Source organism: Gymnodraco acuticeps, unplaced genomic scaffold (assembly GCF_902827175.1).
Source record: "Gymnodraco acuticeps unplaced genomic scaffold, fGymAcu1.1, whole genome shotgun sequence".
Taxonomy (NCBI): domain Eukaryota; kingdom Metazoa; phylum Chordata; class Actinopteri; order Perciformes; family Bathydraconidae; genus Gymnodraco; species Gymnodraco acuticeps.
Window position 1 is genome coordinate 1,200,789 of NW_022990206.1, and position 24,825 is coordinate 1,225,613.

Here is a 24,825-nt window from a genome sequence, read left to right on the forward strand (position 1 = left end):
CTTGTTATTGAAGCAGCACCATCTGCTGGTTTAAAGAAATAAGAACGAACCAATATTTGTATATTGACCATTCTCTCTTTGCCTCAAAGCAGAAGGAAGCAAAGGAGGAAGAGACGAGAGGAACAAAGGACCTATCAGAAGAGGAGGTGTCGAAAAGGATAGAGGAGTATAATGCTCAAGTCTCTGAAAATGGCATGAATCTGGTAAGTTCTCAGCACTTGTTGTAGATGTTGAGTGCACCGTACTGTATAAGGTCAAACTAACAATGAAACTAGATTATTATAACTTCCTCTCTTTCATCTGATGAATAGAAACAGGAAACTGAGCTGGGCCATAATGTTATTCAAGCGTAGGGGAAACTTTTAAACATCTAAATGCTGTGTGAATTCTATGAGAAAATAAAGCTTTTACTTGATTTATTAACTCTATAAACATTGTGAACGTAACTTTATGTAGTTAATCACTAGTTTTGAGTCTTCTTTACTACAGCATGGTGTCCATTTTGTAAATTGTTGGCCCATTTTGATTAAAATACACTAAAAAAGCAGGGATAACTTGTGATTGACAGGGCCCAACAATGACATATTGATTTCAGTTCACGAAAGATGATTATTGTATTGTTTTAGTGGCCTAATAATGTTAAGCTTTGGTGTATTTAGCTCCACCCTCTAGTGTCACATCCTGGCAAATAACCAATGGCCAAAATGCCAAACCCAATGCTTCAAAACTATATTCCTCAAACCAACAGGTGATGTCGCGTTGTCTTCATACATAGAGTCAGTGTATGGTTTATTTGCCAAGAGTGAGAGGAGAAGACTCGTGCTTAATCGTCCCACCAGCCCCTCAAAACTCATGAGTCAACACCATATATCATATTTGTAAAATGTGTTGGATTAAACGGATCCAGATTAGCTTTCTTCCTCCAGCCCATTCTTTATGTTAAACTAGTACGGGCATGAGATCGGTTTAGACCTTAAAAAAACAAATAACTGTATTTCCCAAAATGTTTAAAAGAACCACATACAATTTGTTCCAGTCTTGATGATCAGTGCACATTTCAACACTAAATTGTGCCTCCACTCTCTCATGTCTTCCTCTTCCTCTCTGTGCGTTGCAGGCTTCAGACGGATCCTACACAGGCTTCATTAAGGTCAACCTGAGGCTCAGTCGGCCGGTCACAGTCCCCGCTGTAGAGGCGGGGGACTCGGAGGGGGCGTCCAGGCAGGCGGGGGGCCGCACTCAACCGTCAGAGGGCCAGGATGTGTCGGACTGTGGGCAGAGCGAAAAGAGAACATCCTTCTACCTACCGAGCGACTGTGTGAAGCAGATCCACATCTGCTCTCTGACCACCGTCAGCGAGGTCATCCAGGGCCTGCTGAAGAAGTTCATGGTGCTGGATAATCCCCGCAAGTTTGCGCTGTACAGGCAGACGCACCGCGACGGACAGGGTGAGGAGAGAACACTGGTGGAAGCTAACTCATTACAGCGATGGAGATTACATCTCTGTGAATGGAGCTGTATTTTTATGGCTCTGTTCTTTTCCGAGAGCGGTTCATCATTCTTTATTCAGTGGGTGGGAGATGCAAAAAAATCATCACAGGAATTACACTTGGATCTAATTATAATTCAATCAATATAGTTTCATTTGGGTGAAAGGATAAACAACTTTAATTTACTGGTAATGATCAAAAATCGGAATATTAACATTACACAAGGTGGCGCCATATCCCTTTACTTTTTCTGTAAATGTAATATTTCTAACATACTGTATCCTCTGAATGAAATGTGTTTGTAAATAGAGTACCTTTAGCCTTGAAGACAGTTAATGCACCTAATGCATTTAACACTTAATATTAGGCATAATACAATTATAATGTGCAAAAAGATGGATACAAAAATATCTGGAAAACACTTCACATAAGAACATTTTAAAGAATTATAATACTTGGAGCAAAAGGTCCATACTATGTCATACACATTTTAAGTTTTAGAATAAAAAAGGGGAAATATGACACATATACAAGTAAAAGGGGTGTTGGTCCATGATCGGAAGTGTCATTTTTGTACAAGCTTCGTAAGAATTACATTGTTCGTATACAAAGCTTCAATTTCTCATTTGCAGGAAACACGTGTAAATGACAACAATAAATTATATGTTTCTGTCCCGTTCAGATCTGCTCCAGAAGCTTCCTCTGTGTGACCGTCCTCTTCTCCTGAGGCTGATAACAGGACCCGACCCAGAGCAGCTCAGCTTTGTCCTTAAAGAAAATGAGACTGGAGAGGTGGAGGTGAGAGAAAAAACACACACACACACAAGATAACATAAGTGGGACACACACAGTATACATACAAACATACATCTGAACATACCTACACAAATATACAAGAAAATAAATGGACCCTTAAGGGCTGAATACTTCCCTTTTGTTCAATTATGATCCTCAAAATAATACATTTATTTCACTGCTCCAAATAAGTGGTACATACACACACTCTTGCTCTCGAGGCAGACACTTCTGCGCTTTGTATTGTTTCTCACAATTGTTTTATTTTGTAACATTAAGGGGAATTATAGAGAATACATTTTACTTTTTGATTGAGATTCATAGAAGGCTATGAGTAAAAACGTGCTGCCATGGTGTATTAATCTGTTTCTGTTATTCTCTGACAGTGGTATGCGTTCTCTGTCCCTGAGCTTCAAAACTTCCTGGTGATCCTGGGGAACGAGGAGGCGGAGCGCGCCCGGGCAGTGGAGCAAAAATACACCGCTTACCGACAGAAACTACAACGAGCCCTACAACAACATGACCCCTGACCCCTTCACCTGCTACCTTACGACCTCAACCCAGGGAGAGACTGACCCTCTGAACGCTGACCCCCCTCCCCCCCCTCAAGACCCCTGATCTATTCCAGACTGGAGCCGGAGCTGAACTTGTCCTCACCCTCCAACCCATGCACCCAAACATACAGTACATCCACAAACTGATGCATACCCTTTCTCAGGACGCATTCAAGCCCCCCCACCACCCACACATCCCCTCCCTGAGGAGAGCATCATGGGTGGAAAGCAAAGTGCAAGGCAACAGGTTGTGTGGTCCATTTTCTGATTGGACAAGCAGTGTTGCCAAGGACACACACACACACAGAAAGATCCCATCAACTCAACATCTAAAACTCTAGCTTGAGACCTCATTTGGGGCGTATTATGAATCAGTGGTGTTTTTAAAAGGTTCCCTCTTGTTCTGCTGCTGCTGCTGCTGCTTCTGCAAGTGTTACTTATGCATGAGTCTCTCTCAGCTCATCCCCCTGCACACAGAAGGCATGTTTCTTTTGATGGAAGGACAATCATACTGTGTCTTCTTTTTATTTAATTGGAATTGATGTATAGGGTTATCATCAGGTGTATATTTTTGTGCTGGAGTACAAGACGTGTGAGGGAGTTGTTTGGTATAAGAGTTTGGATGCGAGAACAAGAAGGAATAGAAAGTTCTAAGAAGGCGAGATCATTCTTTGATTTTTCTCAGGGAGCATGCGTTGAGCAAAGAGAAAACCTTAAGACGGAAAGAAACAGAATTCAACCCTATAACACACTTTATCCCACTGTGTCCAAATCTCATTATTAAAATGATCTTTGATCAGTTTATTTTTACTTCTTAAACAGAATCAGAAATTAATCCAACCTAGTTAGCAATCCCTTCCTCATGCACAAGCCCACAACCCCTGCATGAACGCTGAGCGAGGAAATCCACAAACCGTTACAGATTTGACACTTTATTGTAAAAGTGATTTTACACTGTTCATTTATGGGTTGCATTTGAATGAGAGAGGATTTATTTTACACCAAAGTTTAGAGGGACATATCCATCGAGAGGATGTTAAAGGGAAGAGAGACATTCAGAATTGTATTTAATTTAAAGGTGGTGTATGTAAAAAGATTAAACCAGCTTCTGTTTTTGCACATTTAGATGCAGTCACTGAAGAGCTCATGACTCTAGGGCTGGGCATGCATTTCTGCTTCTCTTTTCTTTTCACCCCCCTAACATCTACTCAAAAAAGGAAACACAAAATAAGTAGAGTTCAAGATAAAGGCTATGATGTACCAATGACGTGTTTGCAATGCATATGTATAATGTAGACACTGGAAAAAGAGTGACAAGGTTTAACTTTGTTGTTATTACGGTGAATATTGATATTCTTTTGGTATCATTCCTACTGGTGTGTGTGTGTGTGTGTGTGTGTGTGTATGTGTGTGTGTGTGTGTGTGTGTGTGTGTGTGTGTGTGTGTGTGTGTGTGTGTGTGTGTGTGTGTGTGTGTGTGTGTGTGTGTGTGTGTGTGTGTGTGTGTGTGTGTGTGTGTGTGTGTGTGTGTGTGTGTTCATCTTGGGCAGTGAGGATAATGTGAATTATGTCTTATAATGAGTGTCTTTGTGTCACCATTGCTTCCTCGTTGGGCCTCACTTATCAAGTGCACATGTGATGTAAAAATGATACAAATATTTGGCGTGCTTGTATCATAAATTGAATACATTAAACCAAAGCTTATTTACTATAAACATTTCCAAGACAAACATTTTTGTTATTTAATACCATAAAATCATTGATAAATGAGGCCCGTTGTCCATAAGCACATGTTTCTCAGTAGACCTGTCTTTTTTCTTTTTTAACGCCGCCACCCAAAGCCCAAGCTGTTCCTGCTGGCAGTGCCTTTTGTTTCACGTGCCCCCTGTGGATAAGGTAAGGTGTGTTTCAGCACACAGGTGCCTGAGTGTTTGTGTGGGTGCTTTTGCATGTGTGCAAATCTGTTTCTTGGGCGGTGTATCGCATTTATTTTCTTTCCCTTCCCTTAACACATTTGTCTTTCCAACCAAAACCCTCTGTGTGGCGCGAGTTATTTATTTCATGGTCCACCTCATCCATATGATATTGTGTCAAGGGATGTTGAGACTTAATGCTTTTTTTGCAATTTATTTTTGTTTTATTTGAAGAAGTGTGTTTAAATATAGCAGTAGAACTGTACAGAATATCACAATGAAATAAAAAGGTCATCCCTTTATTGAAATGTTCTCATATCCTAATTTCTCTGGCTTCCGTTTGTTCAACCCTTACTTGAAGAAAAATCTAATCATTTATACCTTTATCACATCACGTAAAAACATTTTGAAAAGTGTTAAACTACAGGGTGTTATTCTAGAATGAATCCAGGAGTAGTTACTTGAATTGCAAATGCATTTCTCATAGTTCTTAAGTACAGGGTTGGGTTACAACAAAAACAAAGAGAACTCCCACTTTGTCCCCTTCTTCAAGCTGATCTGTTTCAATGAGATACATAGAACTGAATTCCGACCAACCAATGGAGTGAAAGTGCGAGAAAAGAGATCAAGCATTTGATGTTTTTTCTTAAATCATGTGCATATCATGTTCATATTGTAGACAGCATATTTAATAAATAAGTGCCCGAGGAGGATTGTATATACCGATTGATTTCACATCTCATAAGAGAGACACTAAATGCATTGTGAGGTGGTTAATCTCTTTTAGCCAAATGTGATGTCCAGACATGCCCCAAGTAGAAAGTGCTGAGCTTTTCATCTAGTTTTCTTCACCCGAAGCCAGCTGTATTGCGTTGTAATCACCAACAGGTGGCAGTACCTCCTCTACACTGCAGGTACTATCATAACATGCAAAATGTAAACTGTCAGGCAGCGTGTATAAAGTGTGATCTGGTTTGCATGTGTTATGATATGCTTGATATGATAAAACCTGTTCTAGTGACACTTTAACACAATACTTTCCCTGATATGGTCTGTTTTCATTCAAAGGGCATTCCAAAGGTGTTAGACCAATAAACCTGCAGGTGTCAGTGTCTGTCACAGGCTCTGAGACCAAATACAGCCACCCACAACCCCCACAAGGACCTATAGGTAGCTTTGCACCTGGTCCCATCTCTTGCTGGGGTTGTAAATTCACCAGCTGTGATTAGAGTGCCTCTTAATTTACAAACTTACACCTTGAACCCTTTAAGAGGAAAGTGCAATAAGCAGATCAATTTATAGTCACCCTACTCTCTTATACACCACCGTCCAAGAATAATCAGCACGGCCAAGCTGGCCTTAAGGGTTGGCTGCTGCCCAGAGGGCCACCTAAAACTGTGTCAGTATGCTTATTTATGGCAGCAAATATAGACAGACCCCTCTTCTCACCTCTGAGAAAGAGCTAAGATTAGCATCACCCTCTGCCAAGCATGTATCACTGTCTGAATTTAGCCTGTTCCCCTTCTCATGCCGGCCCAGTCTCACTCCGTCTGTCCTCTGCCCTGCCTCTTGCTATATCGAGCTCTGTATGGATCTCCATGACTTCTCCAGTTTCAGTCCATGGTTCAGCTTTCCATGGCCAGATGCACTGTGGACCTGAGGAAAGGTCTTCAGAGCCCTTGGTCTGCAACTACTGGTTTGTCAATGCAATGCATCTGTTTATTGTTTATCAACATGTTATTTGGATAATAAAATACCCATCACAGTGGCCAAGCTGACGTCTTACAATTCCCTATGTTTTCTGACCGAGACTCCATAGAGCATCAGTCACTTCCCTAATGTCATAAGTTCCAGAACCTACTTTTCTTTTGATAGAAGATTGATGAAAAGAGCAACTCTACTCTCTACTCGCCCCTGACTGTCAAACATGCATCTGTAAAAACTTCTGGTACATTTTAATTCATACTTTGTAGAGGGTTAATTAATATGTTTACTAAACATTTGCTAATGGTTTAAAAAGCAGTTATTAGCCATTATCAAGCACAACCTTTTATATTCTATTTGTGTTTTTAGGTTTCTCTTTCATGCATTATTTGACCTCTGACCTTTTGTGAAAGTGATATTCAGGTTGGACCAAAATTAGTGTCTAAACAAATTATTAAGGTTTACACACACTTCTTTGAATATGTTTATAAATAATAATGACTTTTTAAGATGTATAACTGATTTATGACTTTATCCTTTATTCTGGATTTGTCACTTATCAACGTTAAAGATGTTTTATTAATGTATTGATGTTTTGACTTGGATAACTACTATATCAATTAACCTATTGTTCTCGGTTGCAGTTCTAGGTACATTTTTACTGGGGGGGGGGGGGGGGGGGGGGGGGGTCAATGCTGGGGCCAGTTATTTTATCAGAGGCACAGTTAATGTGGGACGAAATAGACATTTATAGTTCAGTTTAAAAATGAAAGTGCACATAAAAACCCATGCAAACACATGATTGGTATTTTTTTCAGTTACAGCATTTGTGATCATAACTTGGTTTAATTTTTTATTAAATTATAATTTTTAAAAACAAAACACTTCTTAGCTCAAGTTACAGAGCACAACCATCAGTGCAACACTATCCCAAATGATTAAACATAGACACATTTTTCCTATTCTTCCCCACTCCATGTTTGTACCACCGAGTGTATTTTAAAAGAGCAAATGTACAGTAACACAGTATTTCTGAAACACACTTGCATTGGGCGGTGTGCAGAGCACCAGGAGTCCGCTGCGGGGCGCCCTCCTGCCGGCTGTGGGGCTCACCAAGCCCCGCCCAGCTCATCAGTCATACAGTCTGCCTGCTGACTCCGGGCGCACTGAAGACGCCCTTAGCAACAACACACAGCTGCGTCGAATAAGATACTCCTACCGCGGAGAAGAAGGATTAAACATCGCCGCTTTATTGCACTGAGTACAGGTGATTCTGCGAAGGCGATGCTCCGGGTGTGTTTGCGGTTAACATGGGGCTTAGAGTACAGCTAGCCTACTCTGGCTAGCCATCCCTAGAAGACGAGCGGCCCCAAGCTGTCCCGAAGGAGGACAAAATCGTGGGGGTTCACCGAGTGGTAGCTCCGCAGCTAGCTCACTACAAAGTCAGCTAACTGGGAATAAGCACGGGAATGGTGCTCTGTATTGACTCCTTGTACCGACAGAGAAAGGCGAGGGGCACACGGGTCAGACCACCGAGCTGCAATATTTGGACTCAAACTATTTTTTACCAGAGGGAGCGGCTCTCCGGCGGACGAGTGTTTTTGTAGCAGTGCGAGCTAGCGGGCTAGCTAGCTGAAGGAAAACGACCCCCACCGCCTGCTTAGGTTTTCCAACTGTAGCTAATGTTAGCCAGCACGCTGAAGACAAAACTCTGTGGTTTAATCAAACCATGATAAATTACAGTTAGAGCCAAGGAAACAGCTAGCTAATCCCAAAGGAAAGAATAACTTGAGTTGGTTCTGATAAAGTGCTTGCAAACACTACAGTTAAGCAGAGTAACACTCGCTGTTAGAAAAGTTGCTTCGTGAATCTTTTTTTATTCGGAATTTTTTCTTCGCTTCGGATGCTGGCATCACATTTTAATTGCAATCATGATGATAATAAGCAGGAAACCAGAGGGCCCAATAGCAACAGGTAACTACAACAAACATTTTGCACTTAAAATGTGTTTTTTGTTTCTTAATTGTTTAATGCAGATTCGGCGTTAATGTGGAACAAAGACTAGCTGCCAGCGTGGCGACAGTTTCTAAAGTAACTATTTACAAACATGTAATGTTCCTGAAATTGCTTTAATTCACTTTTGAAAAAAACCGTTGACTGGGTTTAAATGGCACGTCGTGTCAGTGTGTGCAGAGAACGGACAGATGTTGAGGGCCTTTCAGAAGTCTTCGGTTGTAAACATGTTTTCTTTTGCTTTGATATTGATAACGAGACTTATGTCTGTGAATGTTTTGGAAGACAGCCCAGGAAGCTCCGCGTTGTTTTTACACATTGTTCGTAAGCCATTTATTTTGTTATCAGTGATAAGCCTTGATACTTTTAAACAACTGTTTCGGAATGTGTTCCATGGCCGTCATAGTTGTTGTTTAATATGTAGCCTTATGGGCACTTTCCTAATCTTTCTGTGGTGTGTTTAGGCTTGTGGCAATGTTTAAGTTTGCATTCTAGACAAAGTTAGAACACTTTGTGACATTGCTTTCCAGATAGTGTACATTGGACGCATTGTCTGCAAAGAGACACTTTGTCCAGGACACAAGGAAGAGGAGGAGACAAAAAGCTATGACTTAACCCCTCCACACCACGTTTTATGACGCATGATCTGCAGTAGGTCTCTTTGCTCGAACCTTGTTCTCTAGCCTTTGCTGTGCAGAGGGTTTATTTCACAATGTGTAGAGCCAGCTGCAGTAGACTAGATGTTAGGGGATATAGAAGTGTGTGTGCGCGCGCGCCCCCCCTCCCCTGAGAAAGTTTAGTTGGAAAACAAAGTCAGATGCTTTACAGAAAGTGCAGACCCCCACTGGGTAATAAGCAGTTTGCAAAGGGCTAATGAGGCCTGTTCTTGCCTTATATTGTGCGTGCCCTAATGCCCCTGTTTACTGTGCTGTGCAGGTCTAATGCGCCTGTTTCCAGGCAGCAGGTATAAACTGTCCTGTTTTGAGCTCACGCAAGGGACACAGGCTTTGACGCACCTGCACATGGTTACAACACTCAAGGGCTAGAGAAATATTCAAATCCGCAACAGTTTCGGTCTGCTTGCTAATGAGCTAACCAAACACAATAGCTCTATAATTGGCTTGGGCTAACAGGCTGCTTATCCTTATTTCAAGCCATTAGAGTTTGTTATGTCTTGTGCAGTGTGGACTACAGGACTGTTGAGATGATGAACAGCCGGCTGGTGGAGGTTTGTCATTTGAGTACCTGGCTTCCTCCTACAGTCCTCACCCCCCCCCCCCCATCCATCTACTCTGTCATCTCACATAAAGGTGTTTGGCTCAGTGCCACAGAGGTGAGCGAACACACTATTGAATGACAAGCACCAGCATCCACCCATAGGGCTCTATTTCTGAGCACACCTGGTGTGTGCAATACATGACTTGGTCTGAATGGACAGATGGAAAGATGCTGTCGTCAGAGGCATCTGTTACTCCCATTAGGCCAATAATACCACTTGCAGCGCTAGCGATCTCGGACCATAAGCCCTATCTAAGCTGTTCAGGTCGGAGCTCTGGCTTTGGATACAATGTATTTGACACAATAGATACAATGGATGTATCTGCTAATAATGGCCGCTTTTCACCGAAAATATGGGTTTAGTTTTTGTGGCAGACAATGTGCCCCGCTGGTCTGTAGAGAGGAGCAGTGTGGGGCTCTCCTGCTGAGTTTAGTTCACTGGATTTGTTACCAAATCAATTGTTTCAGGCTCAAAGTAGTCATTGGTACCGGTAGGTTGCTTAGTAAACCAATCAATGGGACTTTGCTTGGTTTAAACAAGCAAGGGAGATTAGATGGTTTTCCATAGACATCGCCTCTGAACGTCAGCCTTTATCCCCGAGTGCATCTCTGTCGCAGATCTGATGATTCCGCATTATCACGCTGACTTATTTGTTCCGCTCTGTTCCTTCAGCACGCCATGGGGATGGTCTCTATGACTCGTACATGAGGACAGACCACATCCTTAAAGACGACGCAGATACAAACAGTCCGTCTGGGCTGCCCCCCATGCCCAAACACACAGTAAGTGCACACACCCAAACACACATACGTATATGCACAAACCCGGCAAATCTGTATTTCCTGTGCCGGAGCACATCCTGTTCCTCTGAGATGTATTCCCCACTCAGCCCTGTTCCCATTCATCACATTCACAACCCTCCTCCTTCTCCCTTTAGTCTTGATTTGCAGGCTTATCTCTGGTCTTATCTGCTTCCTCCAACCTGTGTAATTCAATCACGTGTTAATAACTCTTCTTCAAGAGAGTAACATGTGATCAATATTGATTCACTGCCCAAGGGGAAAAGTGATGTTGGAGTACAATTTTTGCATGGCCGTGTCAGATCAGTTGAAGTGAAGAGGCCATTTTGTGTCTCTAGCCAAAGTTAATGCAGTTATCAGTCTTGGGAACTTTTGTAGTTTTAATGTGCATTTTACAGTTAGTTGGAAGTACATTAAGCACAGAGCATACTGTATGTCACCATTTGCATTAGCTAAGAGAAAAGTCTTTTTAAAAAAAGAATGTGTAATGCAGTGTAGCTGTGCATATTCACAGTTATCAGTCCCTTTTTTATTGATAGAATGTAGGTCATAGATTTCCATAGACTTTACATGTAGTTAAATATAAATGACTTTTTATTGCTGACAAGTAAATAAACGTACATTTAGTGGTCAGACAACACCAGTCCTTAGGACATTAAGTAATGCATGTTCCCTAATTGTCCTGGTGGGGTATCTGTAAGCTTTGTTTGCCTCTGAAAAGCCCCTTTGGCAGAAAATGCACACACACAAACAATGATACTTCACCACCCCCCACACCAGCAGAGGGGGGAAAAAGGCTGGTGTGATATATTGTTAAGATTTATTGGGCTTGAAAATGTGACCCAAAATCAACAATCCACATTCTCCCTTCCCTTCCACTATCTCATGTCATCCTCCCATCAGTGTTGCTTGTGCATAGGTTAGTCCTAGTTTTCTCTTTAGCCTTGTCCTTCTTCCTTTGTATTTTCTGTCAAACTCTCCGAGGTAATATCCGCCCCCAGTTCAGCATTTTGTACAGCCCAGTTGCCTCATGCTCTATTAAAGACAACTGATGTACTCCCGCTTCTTTGTAAGAGTAAGGCAAGAATGATTACAATACATTGTAGTAGTGCTTAGTTCTGGGTCATAATGCAACATTAATCAGTTTTGTTATGTCTATGACCCATATCTCCGCTTGACCACGACTTGCTGATGTGTCGAGTTGTTGCAACGCTCAGACTGTGTGCTTGAGAGGAGGAAAGCGTACTTGGGTGTTTCTCTGACAGAAAAAGAGATTAGCCCTTCTTCATCTGTTGCAGATTTGCACAAAGAACACTCGGTATTCATTGGTGTTAGGGAAGATTTTCGCTCCTGCGGTGCTTGTCATTTTCATAACTTAAAAAAAAAAGTCTAATGCGCCCCTTGCCCATTCCAATCAATAATCCATCACAGATAGTGCTCCACATGTTGAAAGCTTTGATTTTTAAGGCCAGTGTTTGTGGCGGGGTGAGTGGGCTCAATCGATGACATTCACTATGTTCATAGTACAGCTTTGAGACAACAGCTGCACCGGACCCTGGGTCAGCAGCAGGGCTGTTGTAATGAGTTAAGACTATATGGTTACATGTATGCAAACCCCTCCTGCATACCACCTCTATTTTAGGACTCAATCATACAACACAAACACACTCCGAGGCTGAGTCCTCTTTCAGTGGAACATGTCAACACTTTTAATGTACATTTCCTTGTTGTGTTAATCGGGGGACACTGTTTCAGCCATAGCCAACCTGCTCAGCTGTGTGTGTATAAGCCGCAGCCAGAAGCTCCACAGGGGAGCTAAGTTATTTAATCACAGAAGAGAAGACATCATGTCCAAAGATCTAGTTTCCCTCAAATGGGTGAAACTGCAGGGACATTAAATACAGGACCTTGTGAAAGAGAGACAGCTAGACACACTCGGTAGATGTGTCTGTATATATAGGAAGGCCACGCTGGGTTTATGTTGGCGTGTCTTATTAACATCCACACGGCTTCTACAGTTTAAGAATATAATCTAACTTTAATGACTGTCATTTCCCTTGAGCTCCATAATCTTGTGGAGGGCTCTTTCCGCTGGTAAGAGAGAGAGAAGGGAGGGAGACGCAGAGAGAGGAGGAATGAATTCCTGGGGTTGCTGAAACCTAAAGCAAGGGCAGGACACTCGAGCGTTCCTGAAACTCTTCTGACCTTACAGTTGTATTAGGCAATGGTGGATTCGTCACTTTGAAAAGTTTGTCTGCACATTTGTCCAAAAATAGATTACAGTGTTTGTGATTGTTTAGACCGGAGGATAATTCAGTCCCTGTCACTCAAATTGGATGTTTGTGCGTTGTGCAGTCGTATTGAGCCCAAACAAATGAAAAGATAATTAAAATACGCAGCTAAGCAATAGCAATACCCTTTACCCAACAGCTTGCAAACAAATCAAATAGGAACCATGTTGGTCATTGTGTATGGGTTGGGGTGGGCCTGCGTTTGAATTTGTTGCCAAACTGGGTCTAAATCCAGTTGCGCTGGTTCACCTGCTGCCTTCTGTATCTCTGCTAATGACTCTCTGCTCTGGTTAGCTGTTGATATTAAGGCTCTTGTCAAACGAAACCTGTGATAGATCTGCTCACTAGCTAATTCCGCTTTGTTAGTTTTACATTCTTTTATTTATTTAAAACATGTAACATATAAGTCAAACAGTAAACGTATAGCAAACTAAGTAACGTTTTCTTAAACAATATTATAACGGACTGTAAATATTAAATGTGTGGAAAGGAGTAGGAAAAAGTTAGCACTTATAACATTAAACTTAATAAATAAATATCAAATACGACACACAACTATCCCAATGCTATTTTTAGTCACCCTACTGTTCTGGCAAAACTAGTTTGACAGATTAGTTCACTTTATATATTAATAAATAGTAACGTTCAGTTGTCTCTGTTTCCCTTACAGGCTAGTAGTTCACACTGTCTCTCTAGTCTGACACAAACAGAGCGGTCCTCTCTTCTCTCTATTGAACACATTCATACAACGCAATGATCAAAACGTCTGACACAATGAATCGTGCTCACCGTGCTCGTGGCCTTTTTGTCAATGGTTTGTCTCTTCTTCCTCTCACAGGTTGTCAGTAACAAGACTGTAATGAGGGAACCGGTAAGTGTGCGAGGTGGCCAGCTGAAGGTCAAGTACCTGTATGAAGACACCACCAACAATCGAAAGGTCAACGCCATAACAACGGCCGCCCCTCTGAACAGTGGGACCACAGGACAGACGCCCAGTAAACCCGCCGCGGTCTCCAGCCTGTCGAAGGAGCACAGTGTAGACAGGTAAGAAACAAACACACAAGGACACGCCGCTATAACTTAAAAACATCCTAGTAAAGTTTTCTAAAGTTGCCAAAAACACATTCACAAGCAGGAGGAACCCCCCTTCACAGCATGTTTCTGTCATGCTTGCTTGCCGCAGCACTGAATCCAGTAAGGGCTCCAGTGAATCCTCCGGCACGCTGGGCGTTGGAAGTGGGGGGAACATCGGGAAGCTGTGCGGCCCCCTCACCCCCGACCAGGCTCTGAGGCTGTACCGATCTCAGCTGACCACCCTGGAGCAGACGGAGATCCACTCCTACCCAGACATCTACTTCGTGGGACCCAATGCCAAGAAGAGGCCTGCCGTCGCCGGTGGCAACAACAACTGTGGCTACGACGATGAGCAGGGCGGATACATTAATGTCGCCCATGACCACCTGGCTTACCGCTACGAGTTCCTCAAGGTATTGAAATCTTCCTGGCTACAGATGATCAATTATGATAACTTGATAACTCTCATTGTGTAAATATTTGGTGTTAAAGCCTACAATATTGTCATGAAACTAATATCCTGGTTTTTGTTACAAAATATTGTGAGATTTGATTTTCTTCAGTGTGTCAAGTGTTTGGGCGATCACAACGACACCGTAGAACTACTATAGTCTCTCTCTGATGTGAAGCTAACCCAGTCTTTTCTCGGGCTCTCCTCAGATCATTGGTAAGGGCAGCTTTGGCCAGGTGGCGAAGGTGTACGACCACAAGCTGCAGCAGCACCTGGCTCTGAAGATGGTGCGCAACGAGAAGCGTTTCCACCGGCAGGCGCAGGAGGAGATCCGCATCCTAGAGCACCTGCGCAAGCAGGATCGCAACGGCACCATGAACGTGGTGCACATGCTCGAAAACTTCACCTTCCGCAACCACATCTGCATGACCTTCGAGCTTCTGAGCATGAACCTGTATGAGCTCATCAAGCGCAACAAATTCCAGGGCTTCAGTCTGCCTCTGGTCAGGAAGTTTGCACACTCCATTCTGCAGTGCCTGGAGGCCCTGAGCCGGCACAGAATCATTCACTGTGACCTCAAGCCGGAGAACATCCTGCTGAAGCAGCAGGGCCGCAGCGGCATCAAGGTGAGACCCCTGGCACGTTCACCTGTGGCCCCTGCAGAGCGATAAGTGGTTTCCTACATTGACTCTCCTCTCTTGTCTCCACCAGGTTATTGACTTTGGTTCCAGCTGTTTTGAACACCAGCGGGTGTACACCTACATCCAGTCTCGTTTCTACCGAGCTCCAGAGGTGATCCTGGGTTCCCGCTACGGCCTTCCTATCGACATGTGGAGCTTCGGCTGCATCCTGGCCGAGCTGCTGACCGGCTACCCGCTGTTCCCCGGCGAGGACGAGGGCGACCAGCTGGCCTGTGTCATGGAGCTGCTGGGCATGCCCCCCCAGAAGGTGGTGGAGCAGGCCAAACGCGCAAAGAACTTTATCAACTCCAAGGGCCACCCTCGATACTGCGGGGCCAACACCCTGCCCACAGGGGCCACCGTGCTGACAGGGTCTCGCTCTCGTCGCGGCAAGATGAGAGGCCCCCCAGGTAGCAAGGAGTGGAGTGCCGCGCTCAAGGGCTGCGAGGACCCCACCTTTACTGACTTCATAAAGAAGTGTTTGGACTGGGACCCCTCGTCACGTCTCACCCCTAGCCAGGCCCTCAGACACCCTTGGCTGTATCGCCGCCTACCCAAGCCCTTACCAGGGACCGAGAAGAGCCAAGGGGCCACAATGAAACGGCTCCCCGAGCACCACAGCACCTCTTTCCCTTCCATCCTGGCCAAAGGGGGGCCTGGCTTAGGCACCACAGCTGCCAACAACAAACTGCGGGGCCACATGATGGGAGACTCAGGAGAGACCTTACCTCTTCGCACGGTCCTACCCAAACTTGTCTCTTAGAGAGAGAGAGAGAGAGTGCTGTCATCTCCTCTCCACCTCTGCACTCCTCAGGAGGAGTCGGAGCACAGGAGAACATGGAGACTAGGTTTTGAAACTCGTTTGGTTGTTCTTTTATTTGTTTCTACTGAGAGGTGTCGACACCCCCAGTTCCCGGTTTTTAATATTAGCTGAGCAGAGCAAGAGACAATAAATGAAACACTCAAAAAAGATGTTTTTATACAGAGGATTTTCTTGAGCGGCTGTGGAATTTCTCTATACAGCCACTGATGAGGTTTGATTTTTAGATAATGCTTTTTAAAAACGTCCTCGTATGAGTGGACGGCTTCGTAAAGGAGCAAATGTTTTTAACCTGCGTGTGTTCTCACGTCATGGTGTGTTTTTAGTAAAAACACACTCAAGCACACCTGCACTGTCACTTGCCTCACTTCACACTCTTTCTTAACTCGCAGAGCACGCCATCCCTTTCCTGGGAGAGTGTTCATATGAGTGAAACTTGAAAAGGGCTACAGAGATTACTCTTATCACACTAGAGTTATTAGCAAGCAAAGATTTGTCTGATCCAACGTGCGCTAATGTTCGAGCCCCTGTACACAAATGTCCCCTTGAATACACAATAAATGCCTTTACACAGGTAAAGAGGGACTGGCATTATATGGTGAAGAATGAGGTATACATTTTTTAGCAATAAGTCTTCACTTCTTTGTCTGTTCTAATTGTGCTCTTTTTCTACTTTTCCCGGTCCCTGGTGCTTGCATTTCAGCTCAAAATGTGACGTTGGTATGTGTGCTTTGTGTGTGTGTGCTTTAGCCCTGTGGTGCTACTGTGGGAGTTGTCGAGAGGCTGTCGGACAACCTATTTACAGCCCTCCGCCTCCCAACTCCCCCATTTTAGTGTAAAGAGTGGGGGTGTTGGGAGGACAGTAGCTCCACTCAAACTGTCACAAAGGTGTCACCATCACACTTCACAAACTGAGCCTGCCATGTGAGGCTGGCTCCCATAAACCAGTATATATATATATATATATATATATATATATATATATATATATATATATACACACACACACACTGGTGTAAGTGCACTGAGGTGCAAGTCACGGCACACATACACCTGCGGGGTGGAAAGTTGGCTGTGGAAAGTTAAAAGTTGTTTGAATGTCACAAGCCCCTGCCCCCTTATTGGCTGCTGGGATCATTGGCAGCGGTGCACTAATCCTAATGGAACAATAGGTGCGTTCAATTGTAGGAAAAAAGGAAGACGGTATGTAAAACAATGAGCCACATTTTTTTAAATTTCAGGATGAGGTGTAGATGAAGAAAGAAGTGTTTCTCAGGGAGACATACTTGATACATCCCTTAATCTTATATTAACTGTGTTCCACTTACAGTCCTCTGTCCCGACTGTTGATGAACATGCATGTAGTTTTGTCCGCAGAGAGCGAGAGAATGCGTACATGAGTGTCTGCAAAGGGGGTCTGCATGCTCCACAATCTGACCTAGATACTCTCCTCCCCCCACCGACTCTTTCTCTCCCACTCTTGTCTCATGTAGGGCAGGGAACCTCTTAAACTCACACAGACAGTGAACCATGGTGCTCTCCAAAACACACACTCGTCAGGTGCAGGTTGTATGGACCACACCGCTCAGAGTCCCTTCTCTTGTCCCTCGTTCCCTCAGTGAATCTGTCAGGGATTTCTACTCTGTCTCAGTTTTTTTCTTTTTCTATAGAAGTGAATTCTATTTGCTATTCAGTCCAGAATATCACAGGATTTAAAATGCAGGAAAAGAGGAAAGTATACTGTCATGTTGTAACTAGTGGTGTGCGTTAGTAGGAGGGTGTTTGGTGTTCCAGCATGAAATCACAAACTGTTATCAGAATGAGTGACTATGAGAAGAGAAACTGTACAGTAACCAAATGAAGTTGTGATAGTTTCTTTTTCTAAAGAAAATAAAAAATGATTATTAACTGAAATGTGCTACTCTGGGGTGATTTCTAGTATGAGGAAAATGCATATTTTGATATTATAAAAACGACCTCGATTCCACGAAGGGGTACACAAACATTCCCTTTTTAGGTTTGGCCAAGTCCAGTTTGAGCAGTTCAGTGTCAGATAAGATTGCCACAGAAAATGAAAGATTTCAAAACATCTTAAAGCTCAGTTCTGAGGAAACCTTGGAGTTAAGATAGTGTGACAATAAATGAAACAAAACGTCAATCAATTCCTCATTTGTCGCCTAAGCTGACGCTCTTGTAACCAGCAGTTACGGTGTTGTTCTTTGCTATGCGACACCTGGGGCCCGTGTTGTGAAACAAAAGTGTCTCCAGGCGTCCCCCGGTTCACTCGGTACGGTGAATCATCATAAAGTGAGCTGGATTTCTGTCTGATTAGATTACAGATCCAGTGAACACTGGGGACTCTTGATGAGTCAGCAGCCTGTGACACAATTTAGAGGCAGCGTGTGATACTGACACCCACTTGTTATTATACACTACAGTGAAAGTCATGAAGATCACAGAATAAGTAGAACAAAGCGTGAGATATATATATATATATATATACATATACGAGTGAAGACTGTGTCTAGGCTAAGTTAAAGGCTGCATTTGCTTTCTAATAACGTAACACATCTAAATGTTGATTAATATGGTGTGACAAAACATCAGATTGTGGTTGAAGCGAGGTGTCCGAGCCGGGTAGACACAGCTGCAGTTAATAAAATGTATGACATGCACAGGTTTGTTTACAGGGAGATAATGAGCTAGTGTGGAAAATAATTGGTGGTATTCTTAATTTATAGCTGCAGCTGCTTCTTCCCTGCTGTGACGCATGAAAGGAATCTTTCATGATTAGTCAACAGAAAATTGTCAACTTTTTTGATAATCCATTTACCTTTTTGAAGTAAAGTAAAAATAAAAAATGCCATTTTTAAGACTGAAAATTGAGATTATTTTTGTTTTTCTTTGCTTTTTTTATATCATATTAAACTGCATATCGGTTTTAGACTGACAATACAAGACGTCACTTTGGACCTAGAAGAAATGGTATGGACATTTTTCAAAATCACATTTAGCCATAATTTACCTGTTCCAAGATTATTTTGTATCTATACGTGAAACTATGTAACACCTCCTCATAATGTGCCTCTGCTTTGCTCCTGCCTCTCATACCACCCAGTGTGTCATGTGTCCCATCTGTAGGGTTAACAGAACAGATGCACAACACCATCACAAGTTCTCCTGTGAAGACAAGAGTGGGGAAAGATTGACGACTATTTGATGATGACGGTAAACCGATCGTCAGAGACGCTGATGATTCATGTGTTTACACTCGCAGCCTGGTGCCCTGAGGTAGGAAAAAGTCAGGTACACGTAACAGGAGGAGGAACTGGTTGAGCAACATCGCCTACTGAATAAGACGTGCACGATTTGGTGAGAGGGTGGCTGAGTATGTTTAGGAGAATTTTGAGCCAATGCCAGCTGATCTTCAACAGGAGCGAGGTTGCTTCAGGCTAAAATGACGTATCGTTACCGTCTTGGCGTGGCTCATTCTGTCCATCAACAGGAAGGTGTTCGGGATTAATCAAAATATTATGTGATCAGATTAGACAAACATAGACATTGTTAAAACAGGAGACATGAACCCCTGTTTTGATGAGCTCAATGGTGATTCTCCTCTTCAATTATGCGTAAGTGTTATTCACGTCATCAAGCCAAGTGCATAACATAACAGTGAGTTTTATCTAAATAGTTGTTTCTCTCTTCTCTTTCTATTAATGTAAAAACAGATTAGATCAATCCCATTAGACTCCAATCCCGTCACCTTCTGAGCATATGGTTTAAAACTCACATCCTTACATCCCCTTGGCACACTGACTTCTATTCTGTGATCCACACACGTTAGATGGTGTCTTCCTTCTCTCTTCTCTTCGGATGAGCCTTCAGACCATGTGGAGCGGCAGCAGGAGTTCTTGTTGTGGACGGGGACTGTTGACAGCTCTGTGATTACCACCAAGGTTAAGAAATCCTGACCTGCTTGTTGCATCATGTTTGGCTCAAAGTGTAAACATCTCTCTATCCTCTTTATCTCCTCGTTGATGTCATGTGGATTCCTGTGATAAAATGGAATCAATCTATACCGTTCCTGCAGTTGGTTGTCAATACACTTTGAGACGGATCAAAGGCTTGAATCTTTGTTTAGTTTGAGGCGCAATCTTTATTCTCACATAGGCTACTTGCTAGCTATGCAGATTTGCTTTGGTGTTATCCATCCTGTTTTGAAATATGCCTCTAGCCCATTAAAATATAGTTGAATAGAGTCAAGCAAGGCAAATATGAAAATTGATTTGTTATTACTGCGAGCCAACCTTTTTAAATCAATGTTTTTAGTGTTTGACATAAACTGCCGGCTGTAAATGTAGTTATTGGGAGTTTAAAATTGGTCCGAAAACTAGAGGGATGACAGCAGTTGAAAACTCCAAATTGTGCTAAAGATATACTGTACAGTGGGGGCCAGTGTCCCCTTCCCTGTTTCCTCCTCCTCCGTCCGTCCCGCTTGCTTGGACGAAACCCATCTTCAGACTGAATAATTTCTGAAAAGCACACCTGTACGGTTTTGCGAATGCATGTTGATATGCTATCAAAGTGACAAACAAATAAATGCTATGATTACAATTCAAACACACACAGGTGCACAAACGCACACACGGTATAAACAAGCCAGACAGTGACGCAGCTGGTAACTAACTGATCTTTTTTTTTTTTTAAAGCACGTCTACTTGTTCTTATGTTTTGTGCAAGCTTCTTTAATGGACGGTGCAACCAAAAGCAACCCGAAGCTTCCATCATCAATTTGCAGGGTTGTTACCTACATAGTTTTGATGATGTTATCGTATATGTTTGCTGCTACCACAAAGGCTCTGAAAGTACAGAATATGCAAACTGTACATTTGCACTTCCCTTTGTTCTTCCAGTAGATTTATTGTGACAGGACATCCAACCTGTATTTAGCAAAATGGCAGAATGACCAAACCTTGAAGGATTCCACTGAGTGCTGCCACCGCCTATTATTATATGGTGTTCTGTTTGTTCACATATTTGCACATTATAAAACATTCTTTATGTGAGCTCTGTCGTGATCCACCAGAGGAACTCGTGCTGTCTGGTCCCTAACTTCAACCAGAACAATGACTCACCGCTCCAACGCAGGTTCCTCTTTACTTCACTCCTCCATTTATACAATACTTGTTCTTGCTTGATATTGGAAGGGACAAAGAAAATCTCACACAGAACTATAAACACACTCAGTCCTGGGTCATAGAGTGCAGACACACACCAGAGCTATGTGTGTCGCCTGGCTTTGCGATGGCAGCAGCAGGAGAATTCCACATTACTCCCCCCACCCTGCAAACCCACCCCAACACACACAGAAAGAGAGACAACACATGTCCCCACATGCACAAAGGCAGAATCCAGCCTACTGTTCCTTGCTCATACACACACACAATGACACACTCACAGCTGAGAGCACACTAGTCGTATACACACAAATGCACAGCTGAGCACATGTCCACACAGGCTGAACAGATGCAGATCGTTGGGAGAGGTGGGGTTGTGCTCCAGGAACAAATGCCCATCCAACCCACCAATCTACATTCCACACAGACTGCAGCGTAGAGGATCTGTGAGCATGCGTTGCCTCTGGTTTTTTGTTGCATTCTGTTGGGACCTTTAACTCATCTTACTGGTGGAAACCTAATCTGCTCATCAGTGGTTACTGTATTTGTCACTTGCATATGCAAGACCCCATATTTAGGTTTTCAGTCTTGTTTATCTGGCTGGGTCACAGTTGGGCCTGGAATAGAACACGAGTCATCCCCTGTCTAGAGATGAATCTCACTGTCTGTTTCTCTATATGTCCGAGTGTTTGTATGTGATAAGGTTTCATCTGTTTTTATGGTTGTCTCCCCAACTCTCTTATAGCCTGAAGGTAGCATGTCTGCTTAGCAACACTCTGGGAAGAAGCTCCAAGGACACATCAAAGCTTTCATTCCGCAATATCTGATAGCCCACCTACTTAAAATCTCTGCGGAGGTTATTTTCCACAGTCTGCTCTTCTTTCACTGTATAAAATAAGGAGGCTGATGAATAGATTTATCATAAAACATGCAGTTCAGAGGTATTATCGTGATTTTTTTCCCCTTCACAATAACCAATGAATTTAACTGCATTATTGCATGCATTAAAATCCTACTATACTGTACAAAGATAACCGGCAATTTGGACCGTTTTATTTCTTTTTGAAACACGATAAAACGATTATATATTTATGTATTTGTGCAGCACTTAAAAATAAGGTTTATAAAATGCTTAACATACAATAAAACACAACAGCAGCAACGATAATAAATAAGCAATGTAAACAGATGAAACTGAACACACCAGCTAACAACAGATCAAAACTGGATGCAGAAGAACAAAAACATTGGAGTAAAGGGCGTTATAAAGGGACAGTTCACTCTATGATAATCTTAACCCTACATGTTATTCCCTGCATACGTCCACCCTCACACTACCAAGAGATGTTCTGATGAGCAGAGTGACCCAAGGCTTCCAACATGTCACTGTGATGCGACAGCAAGCTCTGCCGCTGCGATTCACATTGTGTTTATGTTCTGTGGATGTAACTAAAACAATGTAGGTTATCTGTGATAAAGCTGTTGGCTCCTATTTTCTGGTCAGGGGCCTGCTGTCTGTTGTCACAACCTCTCTGTTGCTGGGTAAATGGGATATTTATGGTTAGTTTCAGGTTTCACAGAGAAAACAGGACAACATTTAGCGGGAATTTTTGGAGTTTGGAGAGACACTCATCTGCTGGTATGAACCTTGGCCTTGTTGCTAAGATACCTCAGTGTACCTCTCCTGCCTCAGGGCCAAGGTCCATACTGACATTCAGGAACCTTGAAGCATAATTGACTCGGGGCATTTTTAAACCCGTGGAAATGTTTGAAGCAGAAATGGACTGAATACCCTTATGTCTGATACTTTAATGACCTCAATGTTTGTTGTGTGTGTGTACACACACACACAACAAACAACACACACAAGCTCACGGGTGCATGGGGAAATACAGCATCATCAGTTTCTGTCACATGCTTCGTCTTGTTTATACTTTTACTGGAACTGTTTTCCAAGTACAACATGCAATATATTATTCAAACTGAAGAATTAATTCTGTGAAATGTCCATGCTGTGCTTTACAAGAACAACAATTTAGTGTGCTTTAGTAAGGTCATCTGTTATTTGAATACTTTGAATGCTTTCATAAGAGCCAGTAATTCTTCACCAAGGGGTACTTGTAAGTCAATTTAACGTCGATTACAGTTAATCTAGTTTGACACACTGCATTACTTTGTCACAAGGAGACAGAAGCTCACTTGAAATGTTGTATTAAACAACATGTGTGTTTTTGGGCCAGGACTAACCACCAGTGTAACAAGCAGTTATCTATATATATATGTATCTATCTGTAATATAGTTTGTTTGTGTGTGTGGGGGGTGGAGAGGTGGCCTCATTCTCTTAAAGGCCCTCTTTCTCTCATCCATCACTCTTTCTCCTTTACAGCAGCTGCTGGGTGAATTGTCGTCCTAAGAGCTTTTTCCATAGTGTGGAGAGCCATTTTCCGTCTGCTTCTGACAGAAACCACTTTGACCAGCAGAGAAGAGAGGACATTTTCCCTGGGAAGACAAAGCCCAATCTGCATGGTGGATTCTCCTTTTCCTTTATCCGTCCTTTTCCTCCAAGGGAGACTGAGGAAATGTTTGAACACAGCCCATCAGCTGGCCATCAATAATTCAGTCATTCTGCACTGCGTTAATGTTTATGTTTCACTACTGGCTGAACACAGGAAATCTTTGCTATATTAAGAGCTAGAGCTTGGTGTTGAGAGGGAAACAATATTAATGAGAAGGTTTCATGCAGAAACATTTTGAAACTGCTGTTACAATAACTGATGCAAAGCTTTTTATGTACAGGCCTCCAGAGATAAGGCAGTAGTTTGAAATATCCTTGTTTACTTGGTAATTGTATAGTACGATGAAAATATTGATTCCACTCTCGTTTGTGTCCAGTCAATACAGCCAGCAGCTGATCAACATAGTTTAGAACAGCCTGAAAAACAGGGAAACAGCTAGCCTGCCTCTGATAAAATTAACACCTTCTATCTTCTTTGTTAAATCCCCACTCAAAACGTAACCAAAGCCACACGATAACACAAACTAACTAACCGACTGAGGCATTGATAGTCAAGCAGCTTTGTAAACTGTGAGGTAAACTTACTGGTTTTGTCAGTGGAGTCTGGTGGCATTGAAGAGAGCATACCTTAATTTCCCTGACAGAAAGGGCTATGGTATGCCTGCAAGGTGAAGTGGGAAAAATGTTTCGGTATACAGCCTTCTCTTAAACTAACATTCTTTTTTTTAAGTTGGGTCTTTCTTTTAGGTGGCTAAAATACATTTTGCTGCTTCCCCCGTCCTCAGCAATACATTTGCTTTGCTTCTGTGACAGGATTTCAGTCTGTTTCTCCAAACTTTGGGTGTGCCTGACCGCCATCTACTGTAGGTAATACACTGACTATTATTACGTAATTTGTACAACCCTATTTCCAAACATTTGAACTATAACTTTAACTCCCCTCATTGCCCCACGTGTGCCTGGGTATCATGGATGTGTACACATGGATTAGAAGGGTGAAACTGGCTCATGGGGGTTGCATGGTGCACACAAGTCAAGGTCAGAGTCAAAACACTGTTTAAACTTAAACAGACACAGATGAACAAAAAATCAAACAGTGGGAGGCCTGCCGGATTGAACAGTGGTAGTCCATCCTCTATGTTAAGTCAAGGGTTCAGGGCTTAAAGTTACTAATCCAGTCAATTGGTGTAATGTACACTTAAAACGTGAGGCAGGCAGCGCAGCATTATGCCTATACTGTACAGCCAGTACAGACTGAGGGGGCATAAT

General features: G+C 42.8%; 2 protein-coding genes across 9 annotated transcripts in view; both read left to right on the top strand.

The window, feature by feature from the left end:
* Window positions 1–5,075, top strand: part of rassf5 (Ras association domain family member 5) — a 31,292-nt gene extending 26,217 nt beyond the window's left edge. For 3 of the 6 annotated variants that reach the window (XM_034218320.1, XM_034218322.1, XM_034218324.1), the window contains 4 exons: window positions 90–203; window positions 1,118–1,448; window positions 2,173–2,288; window positions 2,672–5,075. In XM_034218320.1, coding sequence (XP_034074211.1) covers window positions 90–203; window positions 1,118–1,448; window positions 2,173–2,288; window positions 2,672–2,815 — 705 coding nt within the window. In that variant the 3' untranslated portion in view covers window positions 2,816–5,075. The remainder of the gene's footprint in view (window positions 1–89; window positions 204–1,117; window positions 1,449–2,172; window positions 2,289–2,671) is intronic. The other 3 variants (XM_034218321.1, XM_034218323.1, XM_034218325.1) reach the window with 1 other exon arrangement.
* A 2,522-nt stretch (window positions 5,076–7,597) lies between these two features.
* Window positions 7,598–17,777, top strand: dyrk3 (dual specificity tyrosine phosphorylation regulated kinase 3). 3 transcript variants are annotated; one of them, XM_034218313.1, is made up of 6 exons: window positions 7,598–8,429; window positions 10,420–10,529; window positions 13,677–13,882; window positions 13,974–14,325; window positions 14,573–14,989; window positions 15,075–17,777. In XM_034218313.1, the coding sequence occupies exons 1-6, from the start codon at window positions 8,387–8,389 to the stop codon at window positions 15,804–15,806; spliced, it is 1,860 nt and encodes a 619-aa protein (XP_034074204.1). In that variant the 5' UTR covers window positions 7,598–8,386; the 3' UTR covers window positions 15,807–17,777. The 3 variants fall into 3 exon arrangements, with proteins under 3 accessions (XP_034074204.1, XP_034074203.1, XP_034074205.1); XM_034218312.1 differs by having other exon boundaries at window positions 7,599–8,429; window positions 13,971–14,325; XM_034218314.1 differs by having other exon boundaries at window positions 7,600–8,429; window positions 14,022–14,325.
* The last annotated feature ends 7,048 nt before the right edge of the window (window positions 17,778–24,825 follow it).